The sequence below is a fragment of the Alligator mississippiensis genome, chromosome 6 (genome assembly GCF_030867095.1).
Source record: "Alligator mississippiensis isolate rAllMis1 chromosome 6, rAllMis1, whole genome shotgun sequence".
Lineage (NCBI taxonomy): Eukaryota > Metazoa > Chordata > Crocodylia > Alligatoridae > Alligator > Alligator mississippiensis.
Window position 1 is genome coordinate 59,903,195 of NC_081829.1, and position 15,461 is coordinate 59,918,655.

The window sequence follows — 15,461 nt, forward strand, 5'->3', positions numbered from 1 at the left end:
TACTGAAAATAAGGCAGTGAAACAATGGAGGTGTTAACAAGTGGCAATAAACTCATAACATCACTAGGCTAATAACCTGAAAGTGTAAGAATCTTTCTGTAGTATGGATTTATGCTGTAAAAAGTTCTGGAATAATTCAAGCTTAAACCTTTAACAGATGAAAGTTAATGGAAAATTCCCCTGCTTGCATCTTCTTTTACCCCCATCTCAGTTCTTAAGAAGATGTCTCCCCATTGTCTTAAGGAAAAGTTATTGTCCTATTGCAGGAGAGTTTGTTTTGCTTTGACAAGAGATAACTAGAGCTAACACTTGACAGAACAAAGTCAGTATCCCTGTGTTGCTACATTTTAAGGTAGCTCAGTTCTTTTTTTCTTTTTGCAGGTCTCCTTGAGCCTTTTTGGACATGGCAAAATATAAATAGAATGAATGAATGAATGAATAGTATAGTAGCACAAACAACAGTAGTGCTAGTCCAGGTAGGGTCTAGGTTCAGTTGTAAGACTTGAATGATTTAATGCAGGAATGTCAGCTGAGAGACTTACCTCAGAAACCTGTTTTCATCTTTTCAGCTGAACTTTTTATTTCACAAAATAATCTTCCTGTATATGTTAGACAATAAATGACTATCCTAACCTTATGTTAGGCTACTTAATCTCATATGAAAAACTGATTTATTCTTTCCTGTGAAGAAAACGTCGTTCATTTTTTGATGTGAGAAAATGATGAAAAGTTTTAAAAACTTGCTGACTCTAGTTTGGCTCTTGAATATTGGATAATCTCCTTCACTGAGGCAGCTGCTGTTGTTAATACCCTAGTTAGCCATACTATTTATTGAAAAGATTTTTTTTTTTCAAATTTGGCTTTTTTACTTTTTACAAAATGTTTGTTGTGTAGAATTCATTGACAACTCCAAATTTTAAGTTAAGCTTAAAGACTGTGTGCACCAATTTACTTTGTACAAAGTTCTAAGAATTCTAACACTGATAAATTTAATATTTGACAGAGAATATCTTAAGGCATAAACACAAGGTTGGAAAAATAAAATTAAGTTTTAGTATTGCTTTTCACTTTTGGTCATTCCAATTTTTTTCTTAAGTTTTAAATGAGTGCAATACATTTTGTTCCATATATTTATGTGCAAATAGCTTAGATGCTGTGAATTCTGTCCATCCAATAGCTGTTTTGAAAAATAAAAACAAATAACAAATATGGATAAAGGCACATAAAGCAGTTTCCTTTTTCTGTAGAACTCTTAAGCCATGAAGATGCAACCACGCTAAATGATGTGAAGACATTGGTTCAGCAGCTATATACCACCCTGTGCATTGAGGAACACCAACTGAACAAAGAGAAGGAGCTGATTGGGCGGCTAGAGGAACTCAAGGAGCAGCTAGCACCTCTGGAAAAGGTGGGAAGTGAAATTTGCTTTGATAATTGCCAGTTTTTGATTCATAGAGCCTTTTAACTTTTTTTGGTTTTAATTGAAGGAAATCTATTTTAGATGGTAAAGTTAATTGTACTGAAAGCTCTTGGTAAAGACTACTAAAACAATGGACTGGTATTTTTTACTCGGTGGATTCAGGCCTCCTTTTTGTCTTTTCTTTATTTTTTGACTTGGTTTTCTTATAGAAATTAGACTTCCTTTTATCTGCATAGACTTGGAATTGAATTTACTTTTTTATTAGGTACTTGCTGACCCCTGCTTTAAAAGGATGTTATTTGTCCAGCTGGCCTCAGACACCCAGGCTAATACCACATATTCTTGAAAAAAGGCACTCTCAATTTTACAGCCGTTTTATTTGGGTTGATATGAGAGGGAAAAGCACAAATACAGCAAGCAGAAAACAAGCAAAAATTATTTTTATGCATATCTATTATTGCATCAAAATACTGCTTTAAGCAAGATGCGATGGTTGGAGCAAACTCTGGTGGTGGCCATTAGAATAAACCAAAGAACAAAACATGAAGGGGAGAAGGGGAAAGATTGAACATAGTGTATAAAATTCCACACACCAAGACTAAATGAAAAGTAAAATACAACTGCATATGTATTGACACAATATGGTTCTGGGGATATAAGACACAGCCCATCTTTGTCTGCAGGTCAGGATGGAAATCAGCAGGAGAGCAGAGAAGAGAACCACCTGGGTGCTCTGGGGTGGGCTGGCTTACATGGCTACTCAGTTTGGGATTCTGGCCCGGCTCACCTGGTGGGAATATTCTTGGGACATTATGGAGCCAGTCACCTACTTTATCACCTACGGTAGCGCTATGGCAATGTACGCTTACTTTGTAATGACACGTCAGGTAAGATTGCATTCTTTGCTGTTGATTTTTTGTTAAAAGGTGTATTGTCCTAAAATTTTAAAAAGCATGTCCTTCAGACCCCACCCTGCCCATTTTCACACTTTATTTTTCACTCTCCACTGCTGTGAACTTCCTTGATTCATTGCCATCTGCAGTAAAGGTTGTTTAAATGATTGAGGAAAATTTGAGAAACTTATCTCAGGTTTTTCTGCATCTGCACCAGATGCTAAGAACTGAGATGGTTGTTGGTCTACCTTGACAAAATGAAGAAGTGACCTTTGGTGCTTTCTCTGCATGGAGCTAGACTCCACTCAGGATCAAAGTAGGTTCCAAGTCCTCAGACAAAGAGGAGTATTGTCTTCTGGGAGAAGCAAAGGCAGATCAGCAACAGGAATTTTCTAGTCAGAAGAGAGTTGTTATCTCATTTTGCTTCTCCTGTTCAGAATCCTAACTGTGCCATCCTCTGAGGTACCATGGCATCATTACTGGCACAAACCAAACCAGCTGTCTCTCATGAAGAGACCTTAGTATGGCATCAGGTGCTTAGCACCAGTCATTACAGTATCAGCTTCATTGGTGCTGCTCTTCAACACATTTCCATACTAAATTCATTAGGCATCCCAAAATCCACATAATATCTTCTGACGTAGTGGCTGCCTTCGTTTGAACATTTTATCCCCATCCTGTCTTTTTAGGAGTATGTCTATCCAGATGCCAGAGACAGACAGTACTTATTATTTTTCCATAAAGGAGCCAAAAAGACTCGTTTTGACCTAGAGAAATATAATCAACTCAAGGATGCAATTGCTCAGGTAAGGAGAAGTTTTGTGGGAGTAAAACCCAGTGAACTCACCCCTTACTTATGCTGTTTGACCACTTTTGGTGGATGCACTTTAACCAGAAGGATGCTAGCCTCTCTCTCATAAGAAAGTATGCTTGAAACCTCAATTATCACAGCCCTGAAGAAATAATTGGTTGGATTTAGTGTTCTTAGTAGAGATTGCACCTTGGTGAAGGATGGAACTGTGGTTTAAAAATATACCCTGAAAAACAAGTCATGTGTCTGACAAACCGTTGATAAACCTGTATCTCTTTTTTTTAAGTGCGTGAAGCAATTCATGTGTAAGATGATATAATTCAAGATTTTCTTCTCTCTATGCTTCTACCCACCTACACAGCAGATGGATCAGAATGAGGGATGAATATTTTTTCATCCCTCAATTCGTGTCTGCCTGTGGCAATTAACATGCACTGGATTGCAGATTGGGGTGGGGGTGAGAATCAAAAAAAAAAGAAAAAAAAAGAGCTCCATTGATGGCACGCAGGGCAGGCGCATGTTCTCCCCTGATGGTGGTGAAGCACCTTCTGGTTTTTTCTCCTACCTGTCCACCTTCTGGGGAAAAAGCAGCTGCTACAGAGCTCTTTTCTCTTCCCACAGGAGTCTATTTTCACAGGAGGAGGAGGGATCGACAGGAGGCCTGCTGCTCAGTGAAATTCTGCTCCTTACTCTCCTCTCTGCATCCCTTTTAGCAGTAGTTAGCACGGGACAGGAGAAAAGGGATCCTGCTGGAGAATTCCAGGCCTTAGAGAGGAGGGGTAGCAGACATTAGGAGCTGCATAAGGAAGAGGGGTAGACACATCTGAGGCAGTAAACTTCCTGTTTTTCTCCCTATGGTCTGTGTCATCTTCATTAGGAGCTCCCTGGAACAGGGATCAGTATGTGTTTTGCATCTAGAAGAAGAAAGATAAACTGTTTTTTAGTAAATGGAATGATGGAAAGACTTTTTCCTACAGTTTTCATGTAAACCTCCTGATTGCTAACATTCAAATGACTGTACTACTTGGTGAACCAGCATTTGTGTATAGTTTGCCCTCTGGAACAAAAACAGGATATAGTATTTATCCATATGACATCTTGGGATATACATGATCAGGAATTATGACTAAGTGTGCTTTTGAGAAGACTATGGATGAATGGTGGGGGTGGTACTATTGTTATTATTGGACACTAGTTTGCTGAGTGGATGCTGTCTTCTGTTTTACTCTATTGCTGTATTTTAATGATTGAACAGCTGAGTAGAACATTAGGTGCATAGTCCCTTCAGTGGGTGTCTGGAATACGTTTCACTTACTCTTGGACCGTGATAGACCTTTTGGATATTTACGGGGGACATGGAGGAGAAGAAAATAAGTCAGCATCATGGGAAGATTGTTGGTCTGGTAGAAGTATTTAGGAGGCTTTTTATAATTTATCTTTACTTTTAGGCAGAATTGGATCTTAAGAGGCTTCGAGACCCACTGCAAGTTCACCTGCCTATCCAGCAAATTGATGATAAAGACTTATCAGCAAAGAAGCTCTGAACCCCGGCAGAAAAAACCTGTTCATAGCTCTTGCCTTTTTAATTAAAGCATTGCAGGTGGAAGCTGGGCGGTGGTGCAAGGGTGGAAGGTTTTTACTGTTAATTAAAAAATAAAAAGGACCATGGGAAAAAATATTTTAAATCCGAAGATTGGGCATTGTGGAATGCTGGTTTCGAAAAGGGCTTGGCAAATTCACCGTCACATTCAAACGTTTGTGTGTGGATGAAAATTATATACAAATACAACATTGGGGGTTTTCATAAACAATGTAATGCTGGGGAGTTCTTCCAGTTTTGCAGGGTCTGCCTTTTGATAATACACCAGCAGCCTGCTCAGCTTTATTTTTAATTTCTCTTTTCCTGATTTTGAGATGTACCAATAACAGATCACTCCAAAAGATAACAAAATAGAAAAAAAATCCCACCAAGCCACCTGGAGCTATGACTGGTGATCAGAACTTGTGCTCTACACCATTAATACATGCACTTCTGATCGGACTTAGTCTTTTAGAAAGTTACTGTAAGACTGCTTTCTACTGGAAAACCATGAGCATCCCATCCTCTGCCAGCCCCCATACACTCCACTGACTTCTTCCAGTACTGGTTTGTAAGTGATCAGCTTTAATCAATGACAAATGAAACAAATGAACGTTTGATGATTGACACTTTGGATTATTCCTTAACTTCTTAAACCTTGACATGTCCCAATGCCCTGGATCTACTTCTAAAAAATCAATGGCAACATTGCATGAAAGGTTTTTTTTTGTATTCAGTCTTGAGGGCGAAGGGTCCCTCTCCTCCCGCCCCAAATCTGGTAGCCACCTGGACTATGAAATCATGAAGGTTTGAAGGATTAGGCAGTTTGCTTCAAATTCTGACTTCTACTTAACTAAGATGTCTCGAACATTTATAATTGACCTGAATATTTGACTGCTTCTATAAGAGGATAAATGGTCTCCTTTGTGGTCAGAGCATCTTACCTGGAGGCTTAGCTGAAGGCCAGAGCTTCTGTTACTGAAGACGCACCATTTCACCTCATTTTACTAGCCCTCCCTTAATTAAGGTAGCTTTAAATGAACACTCCAGTACCCAAGGGTCAGATATTCTTAAGGGTGGCTAATTGCATATGTCCTTAAATAAAAGAAATTGAAGAAGGGAAATCAGTTTATTGTCCTCCACCTCATCCAGAACCAGCTGATTTCCAAGCAGATTCAATATATCTGTTCAAAATGGATCAGTCTCTCTAGCTTCCTGTTGATAAATACCATGGAGGCAAGATGGAGGTAGGAGAAAAGCGCTAAGCTTAATACTCTAAAATGCTGGCTGTCTTCTATCGACAGTTCACTACTACGTTTCACTGTGTTGTGGCAAGAAGCTCCCATTTTTCTTGGAGAACAGTGTTTGAAAAAAAGAAAAAACAAACAAAAAAAAAACCAAATAAAAAAAGCAACCAATATTAACCATACGCCAGGTGCCTTGCAGATGTGGAAACACAGACGGGATTGTTGCTGCCTCTCCTCACTCGATGGCATGTTGGACCGAATGGATGCATGTTTCTAGTTTTTTTCTCTTCACCTTTTCCCCTCTGTCTTTGAGATTTAATTATGTTGTGTGAATTATTTTTAATCTGTTTTATCCTGATTCTGTGCTGAGTTTTAAAGGGAAACAAATGAACACAGACCTGTAGCTGAATCCTTGGTGTGTGTTTTAAGGTGAGGGAGGGGGCATGGAGAAAAGTCCTTAATTAAAATAAATTTAAAAAAAAAAGCAAAATACTGAACGTGTGAAATCCTGTATCATTTATGAAATATGTATAAAAGAGCAATGTACTTCTGGAACAATAAATAACTATTCAATTTTTAAATTCAAGTGTTCTTGAAAAACTTCATTTTCCTCAATTGAGGATAGGACATCCCTTGTGCTGCAGCTGAACTCCCAAGTTTCTCTTGTTTCTTTGTTTCATCAAATTGCATTTCTCTGACCTTACCTTGTTGAGATGAGGCACTTGTCTTCCTGCTGAAGCTCATTTAAAGTTTTCCTTGCCTTATGTCACTCGTGGGAGCCATCAATCATGCAACTATAAAGGTGATGCTAATGATTCTGTCTTTATTGTGGCAGTATAAAAGCTTATTGTGAAGGCTGAGAAAATCTGGAGATATCTTGCAGACTTCAAGGTCAGAATGGGTGCCTATACACATGCTCCCAGGGTGGGGGTAGAGGGTTAGGGTTGTGGGGGTATTTTAATTAAGGAGGCTCTCGGGAGCCACTCTGATTCAAGTGCCCACAGCATCTCATATTCAGTGTCCCATGTTTCAAAATAGTGGCGGGGGCACTTTTAACTAAAGTTTATCAAATGAGCTTTAGTTAAAGCACCCCCACCACCATTTTGAAATGCAGAACACCAAATACACGAGACATGCTAGAGCTCGATCTGAGTCTGCTCCGACACGTTCTAATCAGAATGCATCAGAGCACACATAAAAGTACTTTATATAGCTAGGAGGCAGCTCATCCAGAATGCAGTAGCCTGCATCCTTAAAGACATCAGGCCATGTCAGCATATTTCAGTTTGAAGAAACTGTAGATTTTCTTTGGGTGAAGTTTCAGAAAGATTGAAAGGGTTTTTTGGGGGATGGGAGGTTTGTACGTTCAAGGTCTTGAATGGCTGTGATCCAGTTCTTGACATGTCGGCCTCCTCCTGACAACTGTTCATTAACATCAGAATCAGAGGGCAGTTAGTTTGTCTTGGTTATGATCTCAAAGCATGAGGTGCCAGAATGTTTACATTGTGTGATTGTGGAATTCATTGTTGGCAAGTTTTCAGATTCCAGTTCCCCATTAGAATTTAAGACCCAGTAGAGAGTATGCCTGCTGAGTTTGTATTCTTTAATTGCTGTCAATATTTATGAAATATAGTTTTTAAAAAGCAGTCTATTGTCTAGTGCCACATATAGAGAAGTCCCTTTTCTTTCCTAGACATACTCATTGTACTTTTGCTAAAGGATTGATCCTAACTGGTATCCAGAGGTATTTAGAACCTTTCTGCACCTGCCACTAAAATCCCTTTTTCCAAAACCAGGTAAGATCGTAAAAAAACCTTTTCCCCTTATGACTGTTGCCATTCCAGAGGAGAGCTGGGGAGGAAGGAGAGAGGATTTTAATGATTCTGCAACTGTCTGCTAGAATAGTTGGCTGCTCTGGTGTTTGTCAGTTATAGCTGCCTAAAGGATATCCCTTTCAACTAGTTATCCTTGCATACCTAGCCCTTCTAGAAGCTCCATCTAGTTACCATATGGAAAACAAGGAAGGTACCATTGCCATGTTTACTACCTGAGAGGTACTAAAACTCAAAGCTCTTATCTCCTTTTTTTAAGCTACCCTTGGCTATTAAAAGCATGGTGCAGATATTCTTTCATTTTCTCCTCTGTATCCTTGAGCAACAGCACCAACATTTTATGTTGCATTTCATATATGTCATATAAAAGCCAAGTACACAATCATGAGATTTCCAACTGGTACCTTTTATTTCAGTGGAGGTAATGCAATGCTGCATGCACATAAACACTTGTAGGAAGATCACAGCAATGTGTAGATGTCTCAGAACCAATTGCTACTCATGTTCAGCTGTTTCTTCATCTTGAAAGTTCAGGTTTCATTTGCTGAACCAATGGGCTCTGTGCTTCTCACTTCCAATATGCATAATCCTTTGAAGGCATGTTAGGGGTAGTGCTCGCTATTTCTTTCCTAACCCTACTGCTTTTTCCATTTTGTTGCTTATTTTCCTATTATTTACATTTGCCTCTGCCCTGTAGCCCTTTCCCTCTTCAATAACCTTAATACCTACAAGGAGGCAATTTAGAAGTACAGGACAAGCAACTCCAGCTGTCACAAGCAGATACCTTTCTTTAATCTCCCACATCAGCTCCAGCATACATGTATAATGGGTGTAAAACCCATTTGGCCTGAGTGTTCCTGAGCTGGTCTGTGGGCTGGACTGGGAATGACCCCCTGCCAAGCGGCCACAACGTTGGGTCCAGCCACACAGCCTGTGGCTACCCCTGACTTACACAAAGCATGCACTGCCAATGGCACTTAGGCTTTAGGACCTGGTGCTGCAGGCAACACAGGGGCATATGGTGCCACATGCAGCCCACATCCTGGAGCCCTTGTGTCCAGTGAGCCCCAGGCCAGGATTTGCTGCCTGTGCCATGTGTGGCTAGATCAGCTACACACACTGCACGGAGCAGGAGGCACATGTTAATTGCAGTACACCACTGATCAAGTCTGTGCACTGGCTTTGGGTCCAGGGGCCACTACATGAAGTGTGCACCCCTGGGCTGTGTCCAGCGCATGTGACAGGTCCAGCATGACATGCAGCACATGTTGGACCCAAGGCTTGCTGTACCCACAGTCCCTGGGGCCGGCATAGGGCATATGTAGTGCTGGGCCCAGCTTGCATGCTGCACGTAGTGCATGGGGCTAGGGTCAGGGCTAGCACATGGGGTCAGTCCAGTGACCAGTGGGCCAGATCCAGCCTGTAGCATGCAGGGCTCCCATAGCCTGGCATGAAATCCTGAAGCTGTTGATGACCCGGTGGCTAGGTACAGACAGTCTAAACCCAATCGATTCAGTCTTTGCAGGTTAGTCTAAGCCGGGGGGTTTCAACCTTTTTTAATAAGTGTACCACTGGCAGCCACCTTTTTAGTAAGTGTACCTTGGGGGCGGGGGGGGTGGCGAGCAGCCAGATACGGAGTGAGGGTGTGGTGAGCGGCAACAGCGCAGCATCTGTGTGGTCCTGTGCTCACCCCGCCCTGCTCCTGTGAGGCAGCGGTGCGGGGTGGCAGTGCTCTGTCCCTGCCCATCCCCATGTACCCTCTGGGACCTTTCAAAATATCCACAGGGGTTCACGTGCCTCCGGTTCACAACCCTTGGTCTAAGCTGCACAGATTAAATTGAAACAGAAGTGAACAGACGTTTACCTTTGATTCAGGATATGTAGCCACATGCCTACAGTGGCTCAGGGCAGAAGCCAGGGGGTGCTAGAGTCAAGGCTCTTTGGCTGTGTGTTCACTTCCTCTTCCTGCTGCCCCCGAGGTCTCTGGGATTTGCAGTCTAGAATGACAACAGCGAGACTCTGCAGGGTTGCTCATCATTTCTTCCTGCTTCCAGGTGCCTCTGGGATATGTAGTCCACAGTTGCAGCCAGCAGTAAGTTTGAGCAGGGGAAGGGGTGTTAAACCCCGCTCCCAGACTCCAGCTGGGGTTTGCCTGCCTGCCTGTCTTCCCTCCCACCCCGCCACAGACTGAGCTGTGTCCCCAGCTGGGCTTGCCCCCCCCCCCCCCCCAACTCCCTTGTCAGCCAGCCCTCACTGCTCCAGCTAGGGAGTAGAGGTAGCGCCAGCCCTGCTCTCTGGAGCAGACAGCACAGCCCAGCCTGGGGCTGCAAAGCATGGTGGGATGCTGGGGAACTGTGATTTAACTTGAATCAGGAAGGGGTCTGGGATAGAAATTGCATAAACTGGTTTGACCCAAATCAGTTGTCTGTTAAGTCTAATACTACATTCAACCAGGTTTGTCTTAAACCAGTTTCAGACATTTTGAAACTGGTTTATGCGCACTGAGCTTCTGTTCTGTTACAGGTTTAAACTCGTTTCTGATCACTTAAACTGGTTTATGTGTAACTTCTGTCCCTAGCCACAATCTCTTGAGCCATATCACTGCCAAGCAAAGAGACTATATTTCTTCCACTAGCTGGGCTGGTGGAGCAGCTTTATTTGCATTTTTCAAGGTTGCTTTTTTTTAGTTGAAAGTCCCTTGTTCTATTCCCCAAGCTGCTTTTGGGCAGTTACAGTAGCCAGTGGCTTTAATATTGTTTTGTTTTGTGCTCTCTCTCTCTTTTTTTTCTTTTTTATTAAAAATGTCTTTGATAAGCATGTCCTACTTTCATTAGTCCTTAGAAACTATTAGCTTTATTAATCAATCCTGATTTCACACTGACATTACTCTATTTTTTAAAAATCCCTTCATAGTGCTTAGGGTCGGAAGGGATCGAAACAGATCATCACCCCCTGCCCTGGGTAGGAACAGGTGCTGGGGTCATATCTCCCCAGCCAAATATCTGTCCAGCCTCCTCTTGAAGACTCCCAAGGTAGGAGAGAGCACCACCTCACTTGGGAGCCCACTCCAGAGCCTGGCAGCCCTGACTGTAAAGTAATGTCTCCTGATGTCCAGCCTGAACCTTCTCCCTAACAATTTGTGGCCGTTATTCCTAGTAACCCCTGGTGGTTCCCAGGGGAACAGAACCTCCCCCAATTCCTACTGGTCCCCCCGGTGAGTTTGTAAATGGCCACCAGATCCCCTCTCAGCCTTCTCTTGTGAAGGCTGAATAGGTTCAGGCCCTTTAGCCTCTCTTTGTAGGGCCTGCCCAATGCACCTTGACCATGCGAGTGGCCCTCCTCTGGACCCTCTCAATGATAGCCGCATCCCTCTTGAAGTGCAGCGCCCAAAACTGGACCCAATACTACAACTGTGGCCTGACCAATGCCGCATAGAGATGAAGGATCATCTCCCTGGATCAAATCCCTTTTGAACATGTTTAGCAGAATGCCAGCCTAGAACAGTATTTGATATCCAGAAGATGGTAGATTTTGATTCCCAAGTCTAAAGTATTGGAAAGGCAGGTGTCAGCACGTTGAGTTAGCACTGTGATCCAGTGGACAAGCCACTGAAATAGTTGTGCTACTGACTTGCTTTTTGATCTTGGGTAAGTTGTTCATGTTTTGTCATCATTCCTTTATCTGCTGTTAATGCTTGTTTCTCTTTGTAAAGTACTATGAGATATAGGGATGAATGTCATCAGTTGAATAGTAAATACAATTTTTTCCTGTTACAGGAAGGTAGTAATTCCTTGACTGTCCTATACTGGGAACCAAATGCATTGTTCTGTTATGACTTGACTTTTAATATTGCACTAGAAACTTAATGGATTCTTTTTTCTCCCCATTTTGGGTGCTTTCAGTTCTAGTGACAGTGGCAAATCAAAGGCTGTAAAAATGCATAAGTGAATTTAGTCTGGGTCAACCATGAGTGCTCTGTCCTGGGACAGCTTGTTTACAGAAATAAAGGCTATCTATGAGAAGTCCTTGACATTCGCGTAATCAGTCGTGGCAGCCTGTCTGGGCTTATCTGGAACATACATCCTCAACTTAACTGCAGACAGGGAATCTGCACACATGTCAGACTCTTAATTGCTTTTCAGCAGCAGGAAGTACTGTTTTGCTCCCTTCTTCCCTCACCTCCTTCTCGTCAGGCTTGTCAGGATTCCTTTTGCAAAAGGGGATTTCATTAGTTCAAACAAGCATCTCTACAATATTTCCTACAAACTTCTGTGAAAGAGAGAGAGGAGGAAGGGGGTGGAGGGTAGTTTTAGCCAGAGTCTCTAAAAGTCAGTCTTGGCAACCACAAATGGTGCAGTGAAAAAATACCCATTTAAATAAACAGCATGATTTTTTTTTTCCAATCTAAGTGTTCAGGAAGGGTGATCTCCTGGTTTGAGGTTTGTGAATCAAACAGCTTGTGGCTTTGCAAAATCCGTGAGTTTTGGCAACTATCTGCAGAATTGTATAATTGGAGCTTTATAGCTGGTCATACATCAAACAACTCGGCCATTTCCAGTGTGCTCAGCTGACATGGGCTCATCTTGGGCACAAAATGCTTCATTGCTCAACAGCACTCAGTCAACACAGGGAATAGCACTGATGAACTCTGAACAGTTGGTAGCTTATGGAAGTTTCTTGATCAGACTTCACAAGTTATGCTAAGCAAACTACACTCCCACTAGATAAGGAGCTCTGTATTTTCACCCTCCTACCCTGCTCTAGAAGTATGCCTACATATACCGGTAGTTCCAAGGAAGCCTAGAGACCTGCATCCTCCCAGTTGGGCACTGTTCTAGTTCCTCTGATTTTTTTTAAGACCAGTGGCTGGACTGCAGGATGGGGAGGTGCATGCCAAAGATGAGTGTACTAATGGAAAAACTCCATACGGTGGTGGCTTTCCCAGAACAGGCCTCCATACTGAAAACATTGAGAGCACATTGGATCAAATGCAGCATGTTGCATCTTTAAAGCTTTAAATTGAATCCCCATATTAGATAAGAGGGATAATGGTTTTCGGATAATTTATCTGCTTTTAAATGCTTGAAACTGCAGTTTCAAGCTCCTTGAGAGGCTGGGATAGAGCCTTGTCTGTGTGACCTTTTAGGCTTCAGAGTTGCATAAATGTGTGAGAGGTTGTTGGACATTGATCTTTCCCATAAAACCATTGGAATACTACTAGTGTCAAGACTAATACACTACCTACTGAAATAAGAGCAGCAAGCAGTGAAACTAGACAGAAATATGCACTCCCCTAACATAAATGGGAAATTCAATTCAAACATGTCAGTTTTATTTACCCTTGAATTCAAGTATGAATCAGCCTCTGAAAGAAAATGGCAAATCATAACTTCCCTTGACTTGCTTTCTTCAGTTTTAGTTCTTCTGGGAATGAAAATGATCACCTATAAAGACTTATTTTTCCTGGTGCTGGCATGGCATATTTTAGTTTGAATTTGCCTTCTGTTATGCTTACGCAGTACTCTTAAGTGCCATCAAAATATTCAGTAAAAATGTGCCTTTCTGTTGGTGGGGACAACAGCAAACATTTATATAGCAATCTTCATGGAAATAGACCTAAAATATTTGCAAACAACTTAAACACAGGACCCATTCACCATTGAAAAAAGTTATTGCTGGGCTAGAGCAGCCAAGCGTACAATCTGCAACATACCACTGACAAGGGAGTTTTCAGCCACATAGATTCTTTCTTCAGATACATCATAGCATCTTTATAACTGCAAAGCAGCCAGGTGCTCAGTCCTGTTTTTATTAAAAACTTCATTTTCCCTCTAATATAAGATTATATTATGTACTTCAGAAGGAGGAAGGGCTGAGTCAACCCAGATGAGCCTTGAATCTGTAGCTTCAGGGACTTCAGCTCTTGAATTAATCTGCACTAGAGCAGACCTGTCCCACAGGCTGGGGCAGAGCCTGTGCTCAGCTGATTCTGGAGCTGCTGAGGGCCAGCTGAGCTTTGTTTGGTGAAGAGGGCCTAGTATATTGCACTTATTCCCTGAAAGGGAGCTATACAGCAGTTTTTTCAAATGGTACAAAGGGCCCACAGATGTTTAAAATGTGATCGTAAAACTGCTGAGTGGCCAAGCCTATTGGTATATAATGCAGTCTCACTGTAAAGAGGCTGAAACTGCTTCTGGTGCTGGAGACTAGCACTCTTGTGTCTCAGTAGGGTGCTGCCTATGCACTAGTTGACTCTACTCAGTACAGGGCACTGCAAAAAGTATAATGAGTACCTTGGAGTCATATGACTTATGGAAGGAGCAGAGATAAGTTAGCATACATCTGCCCTTCTCTCCCATCCCTAAGGGATGTCCGGGTGTCCCCTCATTAGAATTCCTTTCCAGATAAGATATGAGGGGTGTCACCGTAGGGCAGTCACTCAAGAAAACAATAGGGGGATGCATTTAAAAACAGAATTGATCAGTAAAAATATTCCTGTTGTCAGTAAATGGCAGAACTGCTTTCTGCAGGTCAAGGCTGATGTACCCTGCATCCCTTTAGCCTCTTCCTCTGATAAACCCTGCAGTACAGCTAGCAGAGCCAGTCTTCAGAAAGCTGGGGGTCGAAAACTAAAAGTCATAGAGAGCTGTAGTTAGAGGAGGAGAGTGAGAGAACAGCTGCAGACAGTTCAAAGGCTTCTTTGTTCAGGTGGCATCTTTGACTTTGCTGCATGAGATGCTCCAGTACCTGTTTTTTTCCTTCTCTGTTTATGTCCAGTTACAGCCAGTATCTTCAATGGGTGAGTAACCAAAGCTTGGCACTGCTTTAAGGAGCATCTGCATGCTCTATATTTCCAGGTTTATGCTGGGTGCCCTTATACACTATTTGTATAATTGAATAGTATACAGAAATCAGTATTCATATTATAGTTAGGGTGATTTTTACCATCCTTCCTGCAGAGGAAGTTTTCTGTCAAAGTGTACTCTTCCTCTGAGGGGACATCCCAAGTTTCTGTATCGTGAAGAGGTGGGGGAATTTAGTATTCGGTAACACTGGCTACAACAGATAGGTATCATGCTAGTTTTTTTTCCCTCTGTTCTCTCAGTTAAGAGACATACTGCAGGCCTACAGTTTCATTACTTATTCATCTCGGAGCAAAGACTGCCACTTACGTGATTCACATAAGATTAAGCTTCTTCCTGAATATCAGCCTCATGAATGTGATCTGTGTAAGGTAATGTAGAAGTTGAAGTGTACACACAAATTACTGACTTCATTTAGCTGACAAACTTAAATGTTCAAAATGAAAGCTAATTTTGTAGTGTCCTGTTGACTATGGTGGGATTTTTAAATACTTAATGGAAAGGGAAGTCTGGGGAAAAAAAATCTGCAACTGCAAGCTCAGGACATCTATTTTGTCATAAAATAAATATTTTTGAATTTTGGAAAAGAAATGTAAAGGGTAAAAAAATTCCCACTTAAACCATTCACTTAGCTAAGGGCAGTGTCATTTGAGAGGAGGCTGCCTGTGCTTGACAGGGGTTCAGCAGCTCTTTGTCTGCAGATGGCTACAGCAGGCTGCAGCTTTGTAAGGGCAAAGGACTATATAAGCATCTCCTGTCAGATACTCTCTGCAGCCTCAGGGGATGATGGGCATTTTTCCCTCCGGGGTGCTGCCT

General features: G+C 42.0%; 2 protein-coding genes across 5 annotated transcripts in view; both read left to right on the top strand.

Annotated features, from left to right (window-relative positions):
• Positions 1–6,531, top strand: part of MCU (mitochondrial calcium uniporter) — a 168,712-nt gene extending 162,181 nt beyond the window's left edge. For 2 of the 4 annotated variants that reach the window (XM_059729922.1, XM_019484313.2), the window contains 4 exons: positions 1,248–1,408; positions 2,104–2,307; positions 3,003–3,119; positions 4,577–6,531. In XM_059729922.1, coding sequence (XP_059585905.1) covers positions 1,248–1,408; positions 2,104–2,307; positions 3,003–3,119; positions 4,577–4,714 — 620 coding nt within the window. In that variant the 3' untranslated portion in view covers positions 4,715–6,531. Of the gene's footprint in view, positions 1–1,247; positions 1,409–2,103; positions 2,308–3,002; positions 3,120–4,572 lie in introns of all 4 variants that reach the window. The other 2 variants (XM_059729923.1, XM_019484314.2) reach the window with 1 other exon arrangement.
• A 7,455-nt stretch (positions 6,532–13,986) lies between these two features.
• The window catches only part of OIT3 (oncoprotein induced transcript 3), a 37,090-nt gene continuing 35,615 nt past the window's right edge, over positions 13,987–15,461 (top strand). Inside the window, exon 1 of the mRNA XM_006271585.4 lies at positions 13,987–14,581. Within this exon, the coding sequence (XP_006271647.2) occupies positions 14,518–14,581 (64 nt within the window). The 5' untranslated portion in view covers positions 13,987–14,517. The remainder of the gene's footprint in view (positions 14,582–15,461) is intronic.